The sequence below is a fragment of the Podarcis vaucheri genome, assembly GCF_965113315.1.
Source record: "Podarcis vaucheri genome assembly, chromosome: 14".
Lineage (NCBI taxonomy): Eukaryota > Metazoa > Chordata > Lepidosauria > Squamata > Lacertidae > Podarcis > Podarcis vaucheri.
Window position 1 is genome coordinate 52178883 of NC_138752.1, and position 24150 is coordinate 52203032.

Here is a 24150-nt window from a genome sequence, read left to right on the forward strand (position 1 = left end):
TGGTCGCAAGCCAGGTGCAAAATGTGCCTGGCACTTGGCTAATTTCGAATACTGGTTGTAAGCAAGGATTTTTACACTAGAAATCATGGTGGAATGGTGGTGCAAAAAACATTTAGCATACTGGAAATGATAGTGGCTGAAACCAATTTATTTATTCTTGGATTGTAACAAAACATTAATTTTCTACATCATGGGGAGAACTGGACAGCTTATTGTAGAATGTCTATCACCTGCTAGCTGACAAAGCTCTTTCAAAAAGGTGGATCTTGGATAATCCAGCAAGGCAGCTAGGTTAATCTGCCTATTTATTTTAAGAATCATGCAAGTCATAGTTAATCTGTGTTAACTGTTAAGAGACCCTGAGCACACAGTTTTGTGTTGTAGATTTAAACACACACACTAGTGGTCTACTGGGATTCTTTCATCGTCTAATGTTTTACTGCTGTTGCACTTGAATCTGAATTTCCAAAAAATGTCAATACAGTCCCATACTACACTTTTAAGGAAACATATTTCTCTCTTTCTTAATGTTCCAGCCTATTTAACTGCCCTTTCTGGCATGACAGGGGACTGGATGCTTTTAAATTGAGATGCTCACTCGTTCTGGCTTTTATTTTGCTTTCAAAAGAGATCTCATATTCCCAGAACTACAAAAAGCCAAGATCAATCCACAGAAACATGAATCACAGTTTCAACACATGAATGGATTTCCCGTTGTTTACATAGCCATCATACCAAATCCACTTGCATCTATTTGTCTGGAGTCACCAACACGGTATGAGCAGTGGCTACTTTGAATTATATTTCCACCAACTGGGCTTCTTTCCTTATATACAGAAGTCATTTAAGCAATCGCAGGTTCTTTAAGGAAACTGGTCAAGGCTGAGGCACAATCCCTCAATCAGTCAATCAGATTCTCTCACAGATATCCACACACTCACGCATAAAAACAAAACCTTGCCTATCCCCTGTCTCATATGCTTCCACAAAGACCTTGGACAACCCCTTGAATCATAGAATCATAGAGTTGGAAGAGACCACAAGGGCCATCGAGTCCAACCCCCTGCCAAGCAGGAAACACCATCAGAGCACTCCTGACATATGGTTGTCAAGCCTCTGCTTAAAGACCTCCTTGGTCACATACTGTTTTATTGGGAGAACTAGGACTTGGGGGAAGAGATGCTACAATGCCCATATCAGAGGACCTTCTTTGAAGATGCCAATTGTCATTGCCTTGCTGTTCCGCTGCACTGGAAGCCAAGACATCCGGGTCATGCCATGGCGTATTCAATGGAGACAAAAGGGTCAGAGGAGGGGGAAAGGCAAAAGGGGAATACAGTACCCTGACACCAGAGCTTATGCCAGGCCTCGGTTCACTGAGATGAACCAAGATTCTGGTGACATGGGCCATCCTCACACCTCCTATCCTCTTCAACCTAACCCTCCATTTCCTGCCTTTCTACAAAACACAAAATGCAGTCATTTACCTGTACTTAGCACCGCATAATCCTCTACCACTCTGGAGATGTAGGCATCAGGGTTAACGCAGAAGTCACTGGAACCCTAAAGGAGAGCAGAGATGACACAAGTAGTAAGAAACACAGGGGGAGAAATAATAGCCACGCAGAGCACAAAAACATTTTATCCCCCGCCCCGATGTTACTCTTCCCAATTTGATCTTCAAAAGTATTTTTGAAATCATGATTTTATAAAGACATCCAGTTGTAAGAATGTATGGCGCTTCTGCAGAAGATCTACACGTTCAGGATGTCAGATTTCTATCCAACCATCTGGATATGATGAAAGATGCACACCTCATCTCATCTACCTGCTTTCCACCCACCCCAACAAATCTCTCTATATGTAGAAGATAGCAGATCTAGGGGGAAATCGGCCAGTTTTTGATGTTCAGGAAGGAGTTTTTGTGGTCAAGCATTCAAATATGGAAACTCCCCACCACCAGCACTAACACATAAACTTTAAGCAGTCCAGTCCAGGAAAACTTTGCCACTTGATTCTGCTGAAAGTATAAGTATAAAATGCCTCCCATTTTAAAAGGGGGGCACTGGTAGTAGCAACCCTGTTTCTCCAAAAGCTTTTTGTCAAGAAATGATACATATCAACAGCTCCTTGAAGTGTAGAAAAATAAGGCTTACAGTAATTTTTAAAAATAAAGACAAAGAAGCTTCATTGTCTCTACACAGGAACAATGTGTAAACCACAGTCCCATATAACTGCTACTAGGAGCTGCAGCCTTGATTCACTTACACCATGGGTGCAGTGCTTGGAGCTAGAGCAGCCAACATGATGGTGCCAGACTACACCTTCCACCATTCCTGACCACTGGCTAGACCAGCTGGGGCTTGTGGGAGTTGTAGTTCAGCAAACATCTGGAGGGCTTCATAATACAGTGGTACCTCGGGTTGCAGACACTTCAGGTTACAGACTCCGCTAACCCAGAAATAGTACCTCGGATTAAGAACTTTGCTTCAGGATGAGAACAGAAATCGTGCGGCCGCAGCGGGAGGCCCCATTAGCTAAAGTGGTACCTCAGGTTAAGAACAGTTTCAGATTAAGAACGGACCTCCGGAACGAATTAAGTTCTTAACACGAGGTACCACTGTACTTATCCTAGCCTGGAGGAATCCCATTACTCCTGCCCCCCACATATGGGCAGAGGGTAGAGGAGAATTTGAGATATCTCCCATTCTCCCTGCTCTGAATGGCTTGTGCTACCTTGGCAGGTGCGGGGGGAGGGCAGGGAAGAGGCATGGGCCTATTGGGACTTAATTTTTTTGATTGTTAATTGTTCTATCCAATTTTAATATTGTGATTTTGCACTGTAATAGTAGTAGTGATAAAAATAATAATACACATGGGTGCTGCTCCTGTGGTACAGGTGGACTGCACCCTAGGTTGTTTTTTATCTAGCAGTAAATAATGTGTCAATGGAGAGAATGGTTCACCTGTAAGCAAACAGCAGTGCAAGGTGTGTGAGCTTTGTATCACAGCCACTTACCACAGCAACAGCTAACTCCAGACCCAGGGACCCCCAGCTCACAATGAGGGCAAGCACCCCTAGAAGACACACTCTGCAGGAGAAAGAGAAACAGGCTCAGTTTGGCAGACACCTTGGCTCCATTCTCATACCTTAATCTGAAGTGTAGCTTCTAATTTAGAGTTCAAAGCAGTAAGGAGGAGGAAATGTTGCCAAACAATTTATGTTTCCGTAACTGGAAATCTGAAGGAGTAGCTGCTTTGATAAGCACCCTAACCTCTTTGTTGTGGAATAACAGCGCTATATAAATAATTATTTACAGGAAACCTCAAAGCAGGCCACTTATGAACAGAACAGTTACTTTGCAGTTCATTTTTTGCCCTATGCCCTTCATATTTGGAATCGGTGAATTTTCTTCTTTCCTTCTACACCTGAAAGGCACAAGACCAATTTCTGCTGGCTCACAACTTTGACGGGGATTTGAGGATCGAATGAGCAGGACAAATCGTTTTAGGTTCTCTTGTCCTGAAGATTGGCTGTGAGGAGACACTGCCCAAAGGGTCTGGGACTGCAGTCTAAAGGTGCGAACAGCAAACATACATATTGTTGCGCAAGGAACACTGTGCGGTCCAGCTACTGGCCTGGAGCTGTATTTCACACCCCTGACTTAAGAGTGCCCATAAGAAGCCATCGGCCTGACCATTCAACACCAAGCACAACAGTAGAGAAAACACTGAAGTGTGAGAGACTTCTCAACTTCTCACACATTTTTTCTCTTCTTTGCAAGTGAAACTGTTGGCAATTTTAAAAAATACGCATCTTTTGTAATTCTGTAGGGCAGGAAAAAAATGTTTTCTGTTATGCGACTATTTATATCCTGCTTTTTTGCCTTAAGACTCTCAATTAACAATGTAATAAAATCAGGTTGTGTGATTAAGCAGGCACTCTGTCTCTTGGTAAAGCAGCCCGGATCCATGACCATCCCGCCATTTTGAGTTGCAAATGCTACAAGGATGATAGGCAACAGAACAGACATATTGCAGACTGAAGAGATTTTTTTCTAGAAAGCTAACAGGTTCCATATTTTTTGTGTTTTAATATTTTGTTAGATGCCGCCCAGAGTGGCTAAGGAAACCCAGTTAGATGGGCAGCATAGAAACAATATAATAAATAATAATATAATAACAATAACAGTAAGTCATTCTTAAAAGTAGCACAAGCAGGATCTGAGTAGCATAAGCCAATTCAGCATGCTCAGGATGGCAGTAGATTTGTGTTTCTATTCCACTCTCACTGGCAAAAAAAACCCCCTGAAACTAGAGGACATTTAAAAAATAGCTTTGATTGCAGTTTATTTCTAAACTGGCCAGAGAGCTTTGCTGTGCAAACAAACAAACACTGCATTGAGGGGGTCAGTCCAAAAGGGAAAGAGAGAGCTATACACACATCCTCTGACACTCTTACATTAGTTCTTTGGATCTCAGCCCTTATCATTGCTGAAAATCCTTAGAACCGGCGTCTAATTGTTAAGTCCAGGTCTCTGGAATTCTTGAATACTGCCAGTAAAGCACACCAGAAGATACTATGTTAGTAACAGTCTTTTGAACACTAAAACACGGGTTTTCATTATTGTGTATACATGACAATAAGCAAATCCTGTTATTAAAATGTAGGCACTCCTTTATGCATAGCTAGCTACTTTGGAAAACTACACCCAAGCATCACAAAACCCACTGCACAAATAGAAAAAAACCACAACAGAATTAAAGAGATGGGACAATTAATCAAGATAATGATGACTTGGTTTTGTCATCCCACTGAGTCATGACTGTGATATCTGAATTGATAAGCCATGGTTTGCAAACAGCCTGCAAACCATGGTTTGAAGTGGGTTTAAAGTCATAGTTTGTATGAGCTATGGTCTGATGTGATGATGACTGAATGGACTAACTGTGGATATTTATTTATTAGATGCATTTACTACACTTTCTTCACCAGTGGTCCCAAAGCATGTTGCATCATTACAAAACAGTAAAACACAATACAAAAATGACGAATCACTAAAACAGCTTATTCTTTCCCCCTCATTTGCTTTTATGTTTTATAATGCATGATTAAGACTGCATCTTTGTTTTAATGGATGTTGTTTTTATATTTTACATAGTGTACACTACTTAAAAATGCTTTTAAATGAAGAAACAAGCAGTAGTTACTGTCTTTGCTCTGCCTCCAGAGGCTGCTGCACCACGGATACAGGAGTCAACTCTTGTAGGGGACTGCTGAACAGCTGCAGGTATTCCTGGATGACCTGCATCCATGCCAGTCTGGGGACAGGCCTGAGTTTGGGGCTCAATTGTCACCCTGATGGATGACCTTTGTAGAGAGGAGGACAGGGGGAGTGGATGCTCCCTCTGCTCAATTTCTCAGCAGTTTCAAAATCCCCGCCTCTTGCACACACAAATTATGACTTTGAACTGCCATATGTATTTGCAGCCTGATCCTATGTATAGTTACTCTGAAGTCTTGACCCACTGATTTCATGAGCACATACTCCCAGATCACAGGAAAATTTTGTATTTAGATCAACAGAATTCTGCAGTACCACCAAAACACCAACTGTGTAAAAGAGGTATGCAAATCCTTGAAAATGTCAAGCTCTAGCCACATCTTGTGACTTCCCAAGTCATAATGAAAACCATCATGTGTTATTGTATGATTTCAACTTGTCAAAACAAGGTATTTAATTTACACAGCTTGATCTTTTTTGTGCAATACACTTTCACAAGCAATAAGGAAGCTACAGATATGAAATCCTTCTGACTCCATTAATCAACTGTGTGGATAAGTAAGTTTCTCCTGAACCACAGAATGGTAGCTGCTGTTTTGCATTTTGTTTAAGCACCTCAATGCCTTCCTTTATCAGTTTTACCCTTTTGTTTCCCAGAAACACATTCTTCATGGTAAGCATTCCCTGTCCGGCCCCCAAAATGCCTGGATTTAATAAAGCCTCTGTAATGTGAGATCCATCTCTAAATTAAATACACAAGTTCAACTTCTGAGTGCATATGCAAATGACACTGCAAATGACCAATATGCAGGTGTACAGTGCACGTGAAGGGGCCTCATCATCTTAACCATATTAAAAGGTCTATTACAATAAGCACATCCCCATGGTAAGATCAAAGCACACCATAGGGACTTAGCAGTTTTTAAGATGTGGCATTTCCAACCCATACATGCATGGATCTAATTCTGCACCACGAGGAATATCTTCAACCAGAGACGCAGTACTGTATTCACCTTTCTTATCCATGGAGTGTACACCAGAGACCATTAGAATTACATTCACTCTGAAGAACATTTTCTCATCTTTCCAAGTTCAAAGATGGACACAAGCACAGTGCAACTGTGTAACTGTTACATGAATGCACTTTCTTGTTAATGCCTCCCGGAAAAAGCCATGGCCCTGTCAGAAAAAACCTACAAATGACCTTTTTGAATGCAGCAAGCATCGCTCTCTGAGTAAACACTACTTAATAGTGTATGGAAGACTTGAAGGGCACAGAACTGAAGATTAAAACAAGCTCATTTTAATACCTTCACATGCTGTTTCCACATCAACCTACCCCACAAGAATGGCCTTTGAGTTTCTAATTAGTCCAAATAGCACCAGCAAACAGATTAGGACATGGAACATGAGTAAGCCCAGGTATCCCAGCCACCTGTAGCAAAACCAAAACACAGATTAAAAAACAACACAGGCGACAATTAAAATGCGCAAAAGTGACAAGCAAGTCTTGGACAAGCAGTGCAATATTCTGATTCCCACACCCACTACAGAGATTGAGAAATGAATGCTACAAAGCTCATTTGCTTTGGCTTGGAGCTACATGCCATTGCATGATTATCATCACATCAATATCGAGGCAATTCAGAATTGGGCTAAGATTACTGGTAAATGCTCAAAAACCTTTCTATTTAAAAGAGTGGGGATACTAGCACTTCTAACTACAGAAAAATAGCATAGGAAGCTGAAGCTTCAACACTCAGCTTGAACAAGCACCAAAACAGCATAAAGAACACACATGTAAGAGTACACAGCCTGCTTACCTGTACCAGTCATACAGATCAATACGACCTGCCAGCAATTCTAGAGAGATGTCATCATTCTTCCAGAAAGGAATCTCTGTTGTCTGCCTCACAAGTTCATCCAAGAGTCCTTGGAGCTTTTGAACCACGTGCAGATAATCTGTCTGTTTAGCAAACATTACCTCCAGGAACCCCAAGTTGGGCTCTGCTGTTTTGTTCAGAGCAACTGCAATATTTTGCACCTGTGGATAAAGAAAGACAGGAATGAGTTCTCCACATCAGCACAGGCACACACATAAAAGTAAAGGGCTAGCAAGTTGGTCAGCTTCAAGTGAGATGCTCTAAAGCAGCTTATCAATCATATCCAAAAACCAGCAATGCAGCTAATTGCAATGATATAGATTTGTCCCATTAACACTCTCACACAAATCTGACAATGCATGCAGAAATACATACTAATAATCTCTTCAGGACAGGACAGGCAGGAAGTGATGCTCTGTCTAATAGAATTTCACCAGGCATCCAGACTTTGCTGCTATGTGGCAAGGACAACCTGCTACCACTATCTTCTCAAACAAAATGTTGGCAAATTCATCCTGCCTCTTTTACAGGGAGGGTACTTTATTGCTCGGTGGTTGAGGGCTGCTCCAATGAAAAGAGAGAACATTCCCTTTTCTTTGTGGGCTTGCTGCAGCAAAGCGTATTTCCCGGTACACAGAGGTGCCACTGCTAGAGCTGGCTCTACCACCACAGATTGCTGTTGTGCTAAAACAGAGTCTGCAAATCAGCTCAGAAAGCACATCCACAATTCCAAGTGTGGTCGGATTTCATAAGTAATTTATACACAAGTGGATCTGAGCAAGGCTTTCATTCAGTGGACGCAACCTGGGTTTACAAAACCAAACCTTCCTCAACTCCATCACACCATAATAGACTATTGCTCACTTGAAGACAAAGCAGGGCCATGTGGTTTCACTTCTGTGTGACTGCCTCACATGTTGCACTGAGAAATTATTCGAGATTATTTGTTCCATGAGGACAAATTCCTGCTTTACAATAAAAACAGGTGCTAGAGGTGCCATTTGCAATATCTCCACTTCTAGACTTTCTGAAACAGGAATCCTTCCCACTTAACAATCTGCAACTTACCCTGCAAAAAAGAAGGCTAGCCCTGTTTTTAAGGGTTTAACCTAAGCATCTTCATGTAAGGAATCTCAGATAACTAAGATTGGGAAAGGCACAGGATTGTTGCTGCTAGAGTATTGGGCTAACTGGATTATTGGTATGGCTCCCTAAGAGGCAGTTCTTTATAGTCTCATTATCAAGCAGGTGAGGTGTAAATTAACATTGTGGTTTTGCTGTTGTTGTTTTTTTTTGTGTATTGTCGCTGCTCAGGAAGGTTGGGGAAAGCATTAACATGCAGCAGCTTGAACCAAGCATAATCGTGATGGAACATTACTTTATTTAACAGGTTTGACTTGCTTGGATATTTTTAGAACAAGGAATGAAAGGAAATAGAACTGCATTTCCTTCTGCTAATGGAAGCTGTCAAGGACCTGTTGGGAAGCAGATAAGAACGGAGAGGCAGACACACAGGTGGGTTCTCACCTGAGGACAAGGTTTCAACAACAGCTCTCTCCCTCTCTGTCTTTGGGGGGAGCCTTCTTCCACTTACCCGGTCTTGGACCCCTGCAACAGTGAGATTGGCGTGCCGCAGTGAAGATGTTAGCCGATGAATGCCATCACTGGTCTCCCCATTTCCATAGAAGCCAACAGCTATGCCAGCGCTGCGGGGAGACAAAATAGGAAAGAGTTTGAACATTTCAATCTATGCAGGCAGCTGCAAACTTATTCCTCATATTCTGAAGTTCTCCACAGGAAGAGAACAGTATACTCTGGGCTGTAAGAAAGGTTGCAACTGGATAATTATAATCCCCAAAAGAAAGAATAAGGGGAAAAACACTTCTTGTTTGTTTGCTTGCTTTAGCTCTGGTTTCTAGCTAGTAGTGTAATATACAAAGCTGATGGCCCACTCACTACTGAGCATTAGTTTTAGGACAGGGAACATTTTACTGTTCCACCTGCTCAAGTGTTCCAGCACATTGCAGTTGACTCTGAGGCATCTCCAAGGGTGCAGATAGTTCATGTGGGATGGGGAGTAGTAGTAATAATAATAATAATAATAATTTTAATAATAATTTATTATTTATACCCCACACATTTTTGAGTCTGTATGGACTGACTCACATTTCAGGGAAAGACAGGAAACTGTGGCCAGGCTGCCTTTCAGGGAATGTTGCCCACCATTGCTGATGTCATTGAGGAAGTCCCGATAAACCAAATAACTCCAGATGACAGCTCAGAAACCACTGCTTTAAGAGAACAATGCAGGAGGTGTGGGCTTTCTAGATTTCAAATCAAGGCTTCCGGGCTTTCTACCTTGAACTTTTGTCAGGTTACACATTCTACCCACCCAATTAGTAGAAGAAACCACCTACCTAACACAGGATACCAGAAATCTTTCAGTTTCAAATGAGACAAGAAACTGCCCATTCCAAAAGAAAACCATCAGCAGCATCACATTTGCTTTTCATGCTCAACACTGAACGATGACCAATAGGGGAAGTTATCTTCCTAAATCTATACAATGTACCATCCAGAATATTACAGTGGCAGATCTGTACCTCAGAAGTTAGCAAAATGAATGGATATGCTTCTTTGTATCCAGAATACCCCTGGTGTTTCCCATAATGCAGACGGTGTTGCTACAAACAGAGCAGCTATGGAAATCTGGTTCAGTTTGCACACACCACTACTACTACTACGACTACTACCACTAATAATAATTTATTACTTATACCCCGCCCAACTGGCTGGGTTTCCCCAGCCACTCTTGGCGGCTTCCAACAAGAGATTAAAAATACCGCATTTTTCGTTCTATAGGACACACATTTCCCCCACCAAAAATTAAGGGGAAATGTGTGTGCGTCCTATAGAGTGAATGCAGGCTGCGCCGCTAAGCCCAAAGCCAGAACGGGAAGACGGAGCACTGCGGAGTGCTCCGTCTCACTGCTCTAGCTTGGGGACGGTGCCTTCACCCCGCTGTCCTGCAGAAGCTATCAAGGCTGTTCCCAAGCCAGAACAGCGAGACGGAGGGCTCCATCTCGCTGCTCTAGCTTGGGGACGGCTGCGCGCAAACCTCTGTAGGGCAGCGGGGCGCTGCGCTCCAAAGGCTTCAGGGATCTTTGAGGCTGGCGGTGGGGGAAAGCAGCGCTTCCCACCACCACCAGCCCCACAAGCTCTGGTGAATGTACCTTGAACGCACCTTGTTTTAGAGGGGGAGAACAAGAAAAAAAAAATTCCCTGTTCTCCCCCTCCTATGGTCCGGTGCGTCCAATGGAGCGAAAAATACGGTACATTAAAACATAAGTCATTAAAAAACTTCCCTAAACAGGGCTGCCTTCAGATGTCTTCTAAATGTCAGATAGTTGTTTATTCCTTTGACATCTGATGGGAGGGCATTCCACAGGGCCGGAGCCACTACTAAGAAGGCCCTCTGTCTGGTTCCTTCTCACTGCTTCTCACAGTGAGGGAACTGCCAGAAGGCCCTCGGCGCTGGACCTCAGTGTCCGGGCCGAATGATGGGGATGGAGACTCTCCTTCAGGCCAAACTCATGGCTTAATATGAATGCACAAACACACAAGACTGCAGGCTCCCAGAGATGCAGTTGCAGCCATTCTGCTCCTCCTCTGGTTCTGCCTTCCACACTGCTGGAAATATGTCCTGAAGCCAGTGCATATGAAGAACCATCTTCTCTCACAAGAACCAGCCCTCAACCCAAACCATCCTTTGTTGTCACTTTTGGGTTTCCATCTTCTGAGGTCATGTGAGTAGCAACAGGGTTTTTCCCGCAGCAGTGCAACATTTCTGGAATACCTTCCACAAATGTTTGCCTGTGTTGCTTTCATTTAGGCATCAGATGATAAGGCTATAATTTTGGATTTTCAAGTGATTCACTGCTGTTTTAATTTTCCTAATTTGATAAATTGCAAATTATTCTTTGTAAAAAAATAAATAACTATAGGCCATTTCAAATATCAATGTGGCATAGAAATATTGTAAATAGGAATGAAAGCTGTCAAGTTGAATTGACTCAGGACAGAGAAAGTACCCACAATTAATTAAAACATTTCTATACTGCATCCCATGTTGGGCCCTGAGGTGGTGTTCAACAATACTGAAATGTGTATCAAAACACCCAAAGGATGAGCAGCAGACAGCAGGAACAGTCCTTAGGCTGCGTATTTAGGACGGTGGAAGGTCTAAGAATATGAGAATGTAACTATTATAGGTTGCCATCCCAAGCAGATGGAGAAAAGCAAAAATCTGTCACCTGAGGTGACACAAGTCCAAGGGCTGAAATAGGTACAGATGGCCCTGTAAGATCACAATCTCCTAACTTATCTTTCTCTAGCGAACAAAGGCACATATCTAGTGACGAGATAAGCTTTCATCTTTGTGTCAGGCAAAAAGCGGATAATCCCCAATGATTGTAACTGATCCATTAAAAAAACTTTTTTTAAGGGTTTAACCCACACAGTTGTTGTATGAATTAGACAGAGGTCAGCTGGAGGTAAAATAATGGGCCGCGTGGGGGAGGAAAGCTGCCTTGCCATGTGAAAAGGCAAGGGACCCGATGAGATCATTTAATAAGATATGGCATCAACTGGGAGTTTGGAGGTGTGGCTTGTTTAAAAGACATAGTAGAACTGCATTCTGTAGAACAGTATCCGAAAGAAATACTTAAAATCACAATATTTCAAAAGTCATTATATCGTCATACCAATATTGTTATTTAATGGTGATTTCTAAGCCCTTATTGAGGTCCAGCTACAAACAGTGAGGTTAGCTTGGGACTGAAAAGAAACACTCAAATTTTATGCTATCATGTGTGGTTCAGGTATTTCTGCAGTCACCATGTTTCCTCTGAAAGCAGAGAAGGAAAGGTTCAGTAACTTCCAACAGCAGCAGCCAATAGTCCCACACACCATGATAGAGGGAAGAGATAGTCGCTGTATATAATGCTGCGGTAGATGGACCAATGGTTAAGTATAAGGCAGACTCCCATGTTCCTATGGTAATAATAATAATAATAATAATAATAATAATAATAATAAGCCCTATATTCTAAACAAAATGCTTGTTTAACCTGGAGGTAGGCTGTATGAATTGTGTATTGATTTGTAATGATTTGTTGGGTCTCTGGACCGTAATAAAAATTGATTGATTGATAATAATTTATTATTTATACCCTGCCCATCTGGCTGGGTTTCCCCAGCCACTTTGGGCAGCTTCAAACAGAATATTAAAATACAATAGTCTATTAAACATTAAAAACTTCCCTAAACAGGGCTGCCTTCAGATGTCTTCTAAAAGTCTGGTATAGTGGTTCTTAACCTGAGGTACCACTTTAGCTAATGGGGCCTCCAACTGCCACTGTACCGCCACCACACGATTTCTGTTCTCATCCTGAAGCAAAGTTCTGAACCCGAGGCATTATCTCTGGGTTAGCGGAGTCTGTAATCTGAAGCGTCTGTAACCTGAAGCGTCTGTAACCCGAGGTACCACTGTAGCTGTTTTTCTCTTTGACATCTGGTGGGAGGGCGTTCCACAGGGCGGGTGCCACTACCGAGAAGGCCCTCTGTCTGGTTCCCTGTAACCTCACTTCTCGCAGGGAGGGAACCACCAGAAGGCCCTCGGAGCTGGACCTCAGGGTCCGAGCAGAACGATGGGGGTGGAAATGCTCCTTCAGGTATACTGGGCCTTTGAGGCCGTTTAGGGCTTTAAAGGTCAGCACCAACACTTTGAATTGTGCTCGGAAACGTACTGGGAGCCAATGTAGGTTTTTCAAGACTGGTGTTATGCGGTCTTGGCGGCCGCTCCCAGTCACCATGTCAGGGTTGAATGTCAGGGTTGCTACAAAGTGAACCATGGTGGGGGCCATGGTGGAAAGGCGGCTGTTAGGCACATGGTTCACCCCCGCCAAGAGAAAAAGGTTACCCATTCCCAATATGTGAGTGGCTGCCATCTGCTCCTAGAGAAGAAGAAAAAAGCCTATCCACTGCCAGTGTTTTAAGAGAGAGCAAAAGCAAATCACCACACCTGACACCAGCCAGCTGTGGTTCAGACATAAATGGAAGGAACACTATGTGGGAATGGAGGATGGGAAACTCTCCATTGCATTTATCACTAAATTACTGTTGTATAAGGTGGAGTAAATTGTATATAGGCTTGTATATAGGCTTGGTTTCAAGAGCTGCCCCTCCCCTCAACCCAATTATGACCATGGGATGAAGAGATTTTCCATTTGGTGGAGGCAATTGAGGTTGTGGAAAAGCCCCCCATACCCTTCATTGACTAAATTTAACAGGCTTTTCACTGGTACTCATTACTGAATAAAAGCTGGGATTTTCAGAAATGAAAATTCCTGAAGGTCACATACAGCCCAGTGAGCACAAATTGCCTGTTGGATAAAAGAGGAGCAAAAGAGAACATGGTTGTATTCTGTTAACTATAATTTTGTGTTTAAGAACTTTGTTCTGAGCAGGACCTAGTAGCTATCGGGGGTGGGGGTGGGGGTGGGGAGTTAGGCTGAGTATGGCTGGATATGATTAACAAAGTTCCTTAAGAATCACTGAAATCTGGTGGGGGGTTTTTCTGAATAAGGGAGTGGATATCAAAAACACGGAAGCAAAGTTTTATGCATACAGGAGATGCTGTGTGTGGCCACTCAAATGACCTGTTCCCCTTATTTAGCACTAAAGTGAGGCTTCAAAATAAGGGCCCAGCAATTAATACAGTGTTTCCCAACCACTGTTCCGCGGCACACTAGTGTGCCGCGAGATGTTGCCTGGTGTGCCGCGGGAAAAATTAAAAAATTCGAAAGATTTTTTTTTTTTAAAAGTCAAATTTTCGATTGGGGCGCCGTCACTAGATGACCCCTGGGGTTCCCTCCCTCCCTCCCGCTCTGCGCCTCCCTCCTCCTCCGGGGAGGCCCTTCCTGGCTCTCGGCCAAGGCTTGGCGGCTGCCACTCACTCACTCGCTCGCCCACCCTTCCCTCCATCCCTGCACCCGGCCTCTCCCCCTCTGTCCCCGGCGCAGGGGCTGCCGGGATCCGTAGTCCCCTCGCCCTTGGGCTCCGCGCCCGCACGGGGTGCGCAAACTACATTTCCCAGCGTGGCCTGGCGGGCCGGGCGTTTTGTTTGAAGCGCTCTTCTCCTGGCCATGGAATGAGCGCGGCGGCCGGGCGGGCAGGGGCTCTTCCGCGCAGACCCCGCGCAGCCTGCCTGCGCCCCCGCGGAGATCGGGCGGCAGGATGGAGCCCGGGGATCCCTGCGGAGGCGGAGGCTGCCCCCCAGGTAGGGCTGCGTCGGGGGTTTTTTATTTTTGCAATGCTGCATCCGCGCCGGAGGGGACGCATTGGACCGCGGGGAGACCCCTTGGTGGGCGTGCAAGGCAATGCATGCGTGCAGGCGTTGCATGGAGTGCAGTGCAATGCAATGGCAACGCGGCGCCCTGCATGCATGCATGCAACTTCCACCGGCGCTCCGGACTTGGCAGGTGAGGGGGGTCCCCAGTGGGCGGCAGAGAGAGCCGGGAGGGCGAAGGGGAGCCGGGGGGGAGCAGCGCTGCTCCCCGAGCCGAGCCCGGGGGGAAACTTCGGCGTTGTTGCGCCGGGTGTTGGAAGCGGAGGCTGACGGGGGCCCCTCACCTGCAAAACCTGGTCGCCTCTCATATATTTCGTGCATTGCATTCATCGCCCGCTTTCTCCTCCAAGGAGCTCCCGGGGGTGCGCGTGGTTCTCCCCGTGTTATCCTCGCAACAACAGCCATGCGAGGTGGGTCAGGCGAGTGGCCCAAGGGAGCACCCAGGGATTGTCCTGGCCAGGTGGGGTGATTTGAACCCTGCTCTCTGCCCGGTCTTCGTCCTCATTTAGCCCCCACATGTGCATGACTGTGCATGACTGAGGTTTTCCCCCCTCGTCTTGGCTATGGTGTGAGTCTGTGCTGTTAATTAGTGGGGTTCTGCCTTCGGAGAAGATGAGCCAGCCCTCAAGGAAGTGATTATGTAATTTGCTAGCAATTCATGTCCCTCCCGGCGTGACGCTGCGCGCTGACGTCATGGGGCTGTAATGGTGGTGTGCCTCGAGATTTTTTTCATGAAACAAGTGTGCCTTTGCCCAAAAAAGGTTGGGAAACACTGAATTAATATATACATAGCCCCTCCTCCCTTTCCTAAGAAGAGACCCACCATCCACAAAAGTCTCATCTTTACAAGTTAATATTGCAGTGGCAGCAAGACATCTTTAATTAAAGGGACTTTACAAGCTGAATCCTTAAAAAAAAGAACCTTTGTTACTCCTGGGGACAAGTTAATATTCCCATCTAATTACCACCTTATTCTTCAACATTGGGAGAAAATGCTATTTCTGGTAGAGCTGTAAAAGCCATATTTCAACATCTGTTTGCATGTTATTTCTGCTAAATGCAGTTGTTCAAGACATTTCCCAACTATCAGAACCAATCTGTCTGGAATTTCCTGGACATATCCAGAATCCTGCAGCTGCAAGCAGTGTTCGTATGGAAATCGGCTAAATATTCGGAGGTATGGCAGCCCATGCTGGCAGTATTGTTTTTGCTGATTCTCCTCAGAAATAGCTCAAAAATGTCCTATTTTGGCAAAAAAAAGCTTAACAACTTTGGCCAAAACTACAAAAAGCTCAACAAACTTTCTGTTGTTGGGAACCCTAACTTTCTGCTCTTATTTCTCTGGTGTTTTCTTATTTATTTACTCATTCATTCATTCATTCATATAACACCCTTCATCTGAAGATCTCAGGAAGGTTCACAATATAGAATGATGTTGATGATGATGATGATGATGATGATGATGATGATAATTCTTCCAATACTTTCCACTATTTCCAAAGATCACAAACAAAGCACACCTCAGAAAATCTACAGCGTCCATAGGTACATTAAAAGTAACAAATGTGTTTTTGGAGGATTGGAATCAGAATTGGAAGGTGCCCTGGAATTCCCTCCTCAATTCTTGATCTACCAAGCAAGACATCTGCAGCATTCCTGAGTCCACCCAGGCTCTTCTTTAATACCTCCAGCAAAGGAGACACCAGCTCCTGAGGCAGTCCTGTTCAACAGTCAAACAGTTCTTACCACTAGGATGTCTATCCAAATGTTTAGCTGAAATCTGCTTCACTGCCATTTCTACTCATTAGTTCTAATCCTGCCTATGCATGGCAGCTGCAAGAACACCTGCAGCCCAGACACATCCCACAAAAGACAACAGAGTGCCTTGGTGGCTGCACCCCTAGTCTCTGATGGCTACCTATGAGAAACCCTAGATTAGAGCCAACACTCTCCTAAGAGACCAAAAACAAAAATCCTCAAATCACAGTGCTTAAATAAAATTTGCTATAACCACTTTCTCTTCAACATATGCGAGATTGTTGTTGTTTAGTCGTGTCCGACTCTTCGTGACCCCCTGGACCAGAGCACACCAGGCACTCCTGTCTTCCACTGCCTCCTGCAGTTTGGTCAAACTCATGCTGGTAGCTTCGAGAACACTGTCCAACCATCTCGTCCCCTGTCGTCCCCTTCTCCTTGTGCCCTCCATCTTTCCCAACATCAGGGTCTTTTCCAGGGAGTCTTCTCTTCTCATGAGGTGGCAAAAGTCTTGGAGCCTCAGCTTCACAATCTGTCCTTCCAGTGAGCACTCAGGGCTGATTTCCTTAAGTATGGATAGGTTTGATCTTCTTGCAGTCCATGGGACTCTCAAGAGTCTCCTCTAGCACCATAATTCAATAGCATCAATTCTTCGGTGATCAGCCTTCTTTATGGTCCAGCTCTCACTTCCATGCATCACTACTGGAAAAACCATAGCTTTAACTATACGGACCTTTGTTGGCAAGGTGATGTCTCTGCTTTTTAAGATGCTGTCTAGGTTTGTCATATGCGGGATTAAAAGTCTGCAAATGCAATGCTTGGTGGTAGATTGAGGAAAGGGAGTAGAGGATAACCCAAAATAACATTCAGAATGGGCAAGAGTAAAGGCAAAAGTTAATTGTGCTATTCAAAGCTGAAATGTTTTGCCCTCTCCAGAGACCCTGACTCTCTCATGCACCAAGGTGCTGCAGATCTGTTGGTCACACAGCAATGGGTTGGTTGCCAAGAAAGGTCCGGTAAAAGGGCTAGAAATACCACCGTTTAAAAGACTGGCAGTGAATTTTTCTAATTGCTCAAGGTGCCAAGAGATCAGAAACAGCTACAAGGACCATTGGCTGAAGTTTTCCCTTTGTAAACTGCTGATCAGTCTTTTGATAAATGCAATTTAAAATGCAGAGAGGCATCAAAATAGCTCTGTGGATGGACAGAGGTCACCCCTGTGTGCTGCAATATAGTTTGAAAGCTAATCTATCTCAAGCTTTGATGCAGAAAGAGCAGAACTTCTGCCCTGTTCACTTTAGAAAAATGCTCCATGAAACATGCCTGTCTGTGGGCAAATAAGCTCATTATTACTAATGCTACCAGAATAACCAATTTGTACCGATCATCATCCCCACTCAAGAGCAGAGAGGTGAGGAGCCCCATTCCCTCTACTGTCTGCCCTGTTCTAAATCTCAGGTGGTGAACAAACTTGTTTGCTTGCGCTTCCAGCTTTTGCCATTCAAACCCAAGCAAATAAACTCTCCAAGGAATCCAGGGTTTTTTTTAAAATTGTGTGAATTCCATTTTTTAAAATGGGGGTAAGAAGAGTAGCTTACTAGCTGTGCTTAGCACAAAACTAGTAAACAACAAAAGTTTTCCACAAAAATCAAGTTGGGAGAAGACAATAAGGATAAGGCATTTGAAGGATATTTCAGATATTCCCGAAGGTTAGAAAAACAACAAAGATAGAATGCCAGCTTGACACTGCAGAACTACATGTTTGTTTCTATTCTAAGGACAATATGACCTTGAATGGGGGATTACCTCCACATGCTACTCTCAGAGGAAAGCATTACAATCACTCTTGCAGTTTTTAGTATGCTCTGTGCATGCAGATAACTGATAATCAAGTTAGCACTTGGTGGAAACAATTTCCTCCTGCAAAGATGGGCCCATTCAGCTGGCCTGCCCCCACTGATGGATCCTGGTGGATTCCTGATTTTCTGGGGGATGTGTTGTAGGATCAGTTTCATTTTACATACTCTGATGATGTGGCTTTCTAAGCAATATACAAAGATAAGGTAGGCCTTGCCCAGAGGTTTATGATCTAACAGACACAATGCTAAGCCAACAGTTTCACCACAGATCTACACTGACTTAAGCAGCCCAATGAGCCTGGTTCAGGAAGAGACTTACTATGGAGCCTGCTAGGGAAAAGAATATTATCTTGTATCATAGACTGGTGAAGGCTATGTTTGAAAAGCTACAACTTTGGGTAGCTGGCTGGGTAAATGTGGCAGCAGTGGCAGAATGAGAAGGCAACTTTATCTCTGCCTTTGTCAGATTAGTTCTGTTTGCCCTTCTGTTAGTCTGGAGGAGGGGGAGGACTTACCTGCAGACCAGAGTTGCAATGATGACACACCAAGCTGTACAGCAGCAATCTGCATTCAGCTGTTCTTCAGTTTTCCGATGGCGACAACATAACCAGAAGGAATAGAAAAGGAGGAAGAGGAGATCCAGAGCAAGGCAGGACAGAGCAACACCACCCAGCAGCAAGAGGGCCTGAGGAAGAGAGAGAAAAAACAGTTAACCGAGAGGCATTTCCATAGCAGGAATATACAAAATCACCTCTGTGGCCCAATTGCTGTGATCTTCACAAGTACTATTGCTCACAAAATCTTGAGAGGCCAGCAAATAAGGAATTCCCTTTTAAAATCCAGATTGAGTCACAGGGGGAGTTTACCTGGACTGTATTTTAAGTGAGGGCTACTTCACATTTACAGCTTATTTCGTTGCATCATTGATTAGCACTGGGGGCATATTTTTGAAGTATGGAGGGCTGAAGGCCACAAACATTGGCTACCACATGAGCTAAGGCTCCTGTCACATGAAAGGGGCTCTTAAACTAAGGTTACCAGATTTTTTTCAAGGAATCCGGGGACACTTTTCAACTTCAATGGATTTTGTATGGGGACCGATATGTAAATCTGGGGACTTTCCCTGGGAAATGGGGATGCCTGGTAACCTTATCTTAAACCCACTCCTCCTCAGTATGAATAGATGAGGCTTTTGTAAAGTCCTTCATTAATGTGCAGTTTTAAACTGAAAGCTAAGCCTGTGAGAAAACATTTTTCTCCATACAGTTTATTGCACAAAGTCATAATTTAGGCTGATGGTTAAGTACACTGGTAGCATACACTGTGGCCACAGAATTCACTGCGCAGCCAAATGCGTCTCTAAACCTCCAAATCTGGGAAGAATGCCTGTAAGTTAGACTTCTTTGCTTTTCTCAGATTGCATGCATGTAGACCACTGAAAAAGCATGGTAAGAGGAGTGCCATCATGGTAGAAGATAAAGGGCTACTCTGGGGGCTACATGGGGAGCCTATCCCTCCCAGACTTATCTTTATTAGCTCAATGCCAGAGTGATGCTTTTACGAAGTTAGAGATCTTTCCCATAACCCTTTTAAATCATCATACTGTTCTTCCCCTCCACCCAAAATACCTCCCTTTTCTCCTCTTTTTCATTTCCCCCTACAGTACTTCTAAATTACCATGCCTTCTTTCTAGATTTGCTACAAGGATTATTTAAGACAAGCTGATCAATTGCATCACATCATGAATGGGATAGCTTTGGCTATGCGACATCACTGAGGGCAAAACAGAGCCAACTGAGAAAACGGGCCATGCTGGAATAGTTTCTGCAAAGTCCTAACCCCCACACTGCAGCATCTCATTTCCAGTGCAGGAGAAGTGCGAATCACCATTTGCTGGATGAAATGGCAAGCAATGATTGGCTGCAAGCCAGGGAAGGAGGTAATGCATGAGATTGGGGTTCCTTTAAGGCTTGTTCAGGTAGAACCAAACCACAGTTTGGTATTACATCTATACCAACTCAGTATGAGGAACTCAGATGTCATTCTAGCATGACTTATTCAAATTCATTCATTTTCTGCAATTTAAACACACACACACACACACACACACACACACTTGAACCAATTGCTTTTTGGACACAAATCTGGAGGTTACTGACTGTAAAATGACACTGAATTGCAAGTCCTGGAATGGAGCCCAAGAGATTTGTGCCAACACAGTAATGTTAGTAACCTTCACTCCACAGACAAATCTGTCCCAGAAATGTGCAATAGAAGGGATTTTATTTTTAATCAGTTACGTCTCTTTTGCCCTTCCTGTCCTCTTGCAATCCTGATAAAATTACAGAAAGTATGAATTTTTAACAATAAAAACTCTCCCTTAGCCTTGGAAATGACATTAAAAATACTACAATTAAATGAAAAGTTAGTCCTAAAAACAGGTTGACTGCCACTATACAATTGAAATACCACAAAAACGCCTGCCGAAAAGAAAGCACACACATTTGTGCTTCTCCTTGCTGGGAAACTGAGCAACACCAAAGCTTTCAGCTAAGCAAATACCACTGATTGCAGAATGACAGGTTGCCTACTACACTAGATGCCACTCATGTGGCAAAGGAGTTGTCCCAGGATTTCAGAATACAACTAGTTTGGAACAACCTTACCTAAGCTGGTGCCCTCTGGATGCTGTTGGATTCCAATTTCCATCAGCCCCAGTTATTATGACCAAGGTGTACTAGGATCGGATCTGAAGTCCAACATGCAGGCTACCCCTGGCCCACTCAGACCACAAGCAGCACCCCAGTGTCTTCAAGAAGAGGGAGGATTCTCCCATTTGTGGTCCATTTACCTGGTGATCTCAGGGACTAAAGCTGCAACCCCCTGCATGCAAAGCATATACCCCAATACTGAACTACAGTTCTGCCTCAAGGAGGAGTAAAAATGATAAATTCTCAAATCAAACCTTTTGTCTGTTGCTCCTGTTTCTCATTTCAATGCAGCACTGCTCGAAGTTATATTTAAAAACAAAACAAGCTGAAGTTGTGCTAAGGCATTTATTATAGAACCTGTGGTCTGCAATAATCATTTTGCAGCAAACTCATCTAAAATAGCATGCTACTTCAAGTTCTCTCTTAACCATGGTAGAGACAGCAGCATTGAGCTGCAGGACTGTGAAAGATATGAGAGAATTCCCTCCTTTCACAAAAGAAAAGAAACAACCCTCAAATGATCCCTACCACAGAAGTCTGCATGCACATACACTCTTAGGAGCTTACTGGAGTTTCCGCTGTATCATGCCAAAGGGTGACATCATCTGCTCCTTGCTCCTTTGCAGCCATTCTCAGAGGTGTATTAAAAGGACCAGGGGACGGTGAAATGTTTTTAGAGTTCTACATGCCACATTTACCCTTTGAAGGCAGTGAAGGGCATTTTATGTTGCCAAAGTGAATGGTAATTCTTTGTAAGATGCACATAGGCCAGGCATAAGCAAACTCCGGCCCTCCAGATGTTTGGGACTACAATTCCCATCATCCCTAGCTAACAGGACCAGTGGTCAGGGATGATGGGAACCATAGTCCTAAACATCTGGAGGGCCGGGGTTTGCCTATGCCTGACATAGGCATTCACAAATATCAGACCTCTCCACAAACCCAGTCAAACACTGAAGAGAAATGTAGCATGTGGGCAGGCAATCGCAACCTAGGTAGTCTAGGAGCTGGCGCACTGAACAAGGTGGGGAGACCCAGGTTCAAAACACCACTTGGTCACAAAGCTTGATTGGTGATCTACCCCATAGGATTGCTGCAAAGGTAAAAGGGAGGAATCATACACACGTGCCCTGAACCCACTGGAGGAAGGGTGGAACAAAAATACTGTTAATTGCTATTATTATTTAACAACTTCCTACATAAAATGTTGTCAGAATTGGACCAAGAGAGCTTTCCCCATAGTTGAGATGCTGGTATCTTAGCAACCTCCAAGGAGGGGTCACAGGTACCCGATTCTTTCATCACTACCCTAATTTCAAGTATGAACCACTCATGAGTTGTACATAGACTCCTGCAGGGAAGTTGTTCTTTTCCATTTTATCAGTATACTTGCTGAAAGCTTCTCTGCAGAACAATGATTTAGAAAAGGATAATCTCTCCCGCTCTCCAAATGCAGTTTGTACTGACACATCCCCACAGACTAAATCTTTATTAAATGAAGCTTAGCTCAAATTTGGCAGGCTGTCAACTGAGCATGCTCACTGAAAAGACAGATTTCCTCACAGAAGCTGCTGCAAGTCCAACAAAATGGATGCTTCAGTTGTTTTGCATTAACTGTGTCTAAGGCAGCTAACCTGTAAGGTAGGAAATGCAGAGTTCAGAAACAGCTTGTTTACATCACTCTTTGAAGCAGTAAAGCCTCAAATAGATGAACAAGAACCATAAAGATTACCTTATCAGCCTCAAAAGAAATTACTCTCAAGCAGATAGAAAACAGAAGGTGTCCCAATGGCATGTTTACATAACATGGGATGGAAAAACAACATACATCTCTGCTATCATAATTTGCAATCAATGGGATTGGATTGTGGTGTATCACAGCCATCTATGCATCACGAAGCATTACACTGCACAGTGTAAGGAAAGATCTGGCGCATCTCCAGATTCAGGGGGTGGCGGGGGGGGGGGAAATATTCCTCTACCAAAAAGCTTTGAAAATTCCCTCTGCAACAAGTATTCTGGGATCAAACTGGGAACCTTGAGCCTAAGTCTTAGTCTAGTGAGGTAACTAGGGAAAGGCATGGGAAAGGGAGAGGTATCGTTTTTCTTTTCATGTATCTGATATGTCCCTGCAAAATACGAGTTTTAAATGTACCAGGACACAAATAAAACAGGCCTCATTTTCTTTTTTTCCAGTGGATGCCTTCAATCTCCAACAACTCAGTTGTCCTCAACATTCTTTTGGCCCTTGAAGTCACTGATCATAAGTCCTTGCTAGGCTACACAATTCTCTTTTAATTTATAAATTAATATACTTCTGCAGACCTGAGTCCTCATGTACATAGTAATTCAGCACAAGCAAATTTTTGTGGTTTCATTTGAAATCCATCTGTTAAAGCTGAAATGAAATTGCCACAGATATTCATTTTAGTGTTTTTTTAAACTTTTCTAATCAAAATGTCAGAAGTACTGTAGTTAAGAGTTGTAAGGGTCTTCAAGTTAGTGGCCTGCAGATGTTTCTAGCTGGTATTTGTTCCCAAGTAAATGAACCAATACTGCAGTAGAATAATGAACTGATACTAGTACATTAAGTCAATATATACATTCACGCACCAGACTCAAACAAATCTTCATCAGTGGCATCCACTGTACTGAAAATAATCACAGGATAATTCACTGACATGCTAGCCTCCATTTCCTCCTGCTATATCCAACTAAAGCATCAAATATAACTGGCCATTTTCTTCATGGCAACCAAATTCAGTTGGAGCAGGTATGAGGAGCAGCTAAGCACTCCCAGAAAAGGAAAGGTCGGTGTGTTGCACATTGTTCATGTGAATAAAGTGCATTCAATGTTGAGGACAGATTCTTGTTTCTGTTGCCTCCTATTACTTCTTTTGACTCAAAGTCCTAAACTTGGCAACTCTTGCCTTCAGCAAGATGTTCTTTTTCTGCCTTTCCCTGTAGCTTAGATGTCACTACAATGAATACTTCGACCCATAATGAGGTCTCTCACCTTTATAAAGAGCAACCAACAATGACCCCAGCAAGGGAGGTAACTCCATCCATGTCCCCAGCTCCCACCTGTGGACACAGTATTCAGATTCTTAGCTCAATTACTGCCAAAGGCTTTGTTCTAAACATCACTACAATGACCAAACATGATCAGGTTGCAGGTTACATGGTTCTGAAGTTTACAGCACAGTTCTAAGGTACATGGCTAGGAATAAGCTAAGATGCTGTCCCACC

General features: G+C 43.6%; 1 protein-coding gene across 2 annotated transcripts in view; it reads right to left on the minus strand.

Annotated features, from left to right (window-relative positions):
• The window catches only part of TTYH3 (tweety family member 3), a 95171-nt gene that overhangs the window by 28974 nt on the left and 42047 nt on the right, over positions 1 to 24150 (minus strand). For both annotated transcript variants that reach the window (XM_082199770.1, XM_082199769.1), the window contains exons 2-7: positions 18706 to 18875; positions 8763 to 8874; positions 7109 to 7329; positions 6625 to 6720; positions 3020 to 3092; positions 1488 to 1563 (exon numbers count right to left, since the gene is read on the minus strand). In XM_082199770.1, coding sequence (XP_082055896.1) covers positions 1488 to 1563; positions 3020 to 3092; positions 6625 to 6720; positions 7109 to 7329; positions 8763 to 8874; positions 18706 to 18875 — 748 coding nt within the window. The remainder of the gene's footprint in view (positions 1 to 1487; positions 1564 to 3019; positions 3093 to 6624; positions 6721 to 7108; positions 7330 to 8762; positions 8875 to 18705; positions 18876 to 24150) is intronic.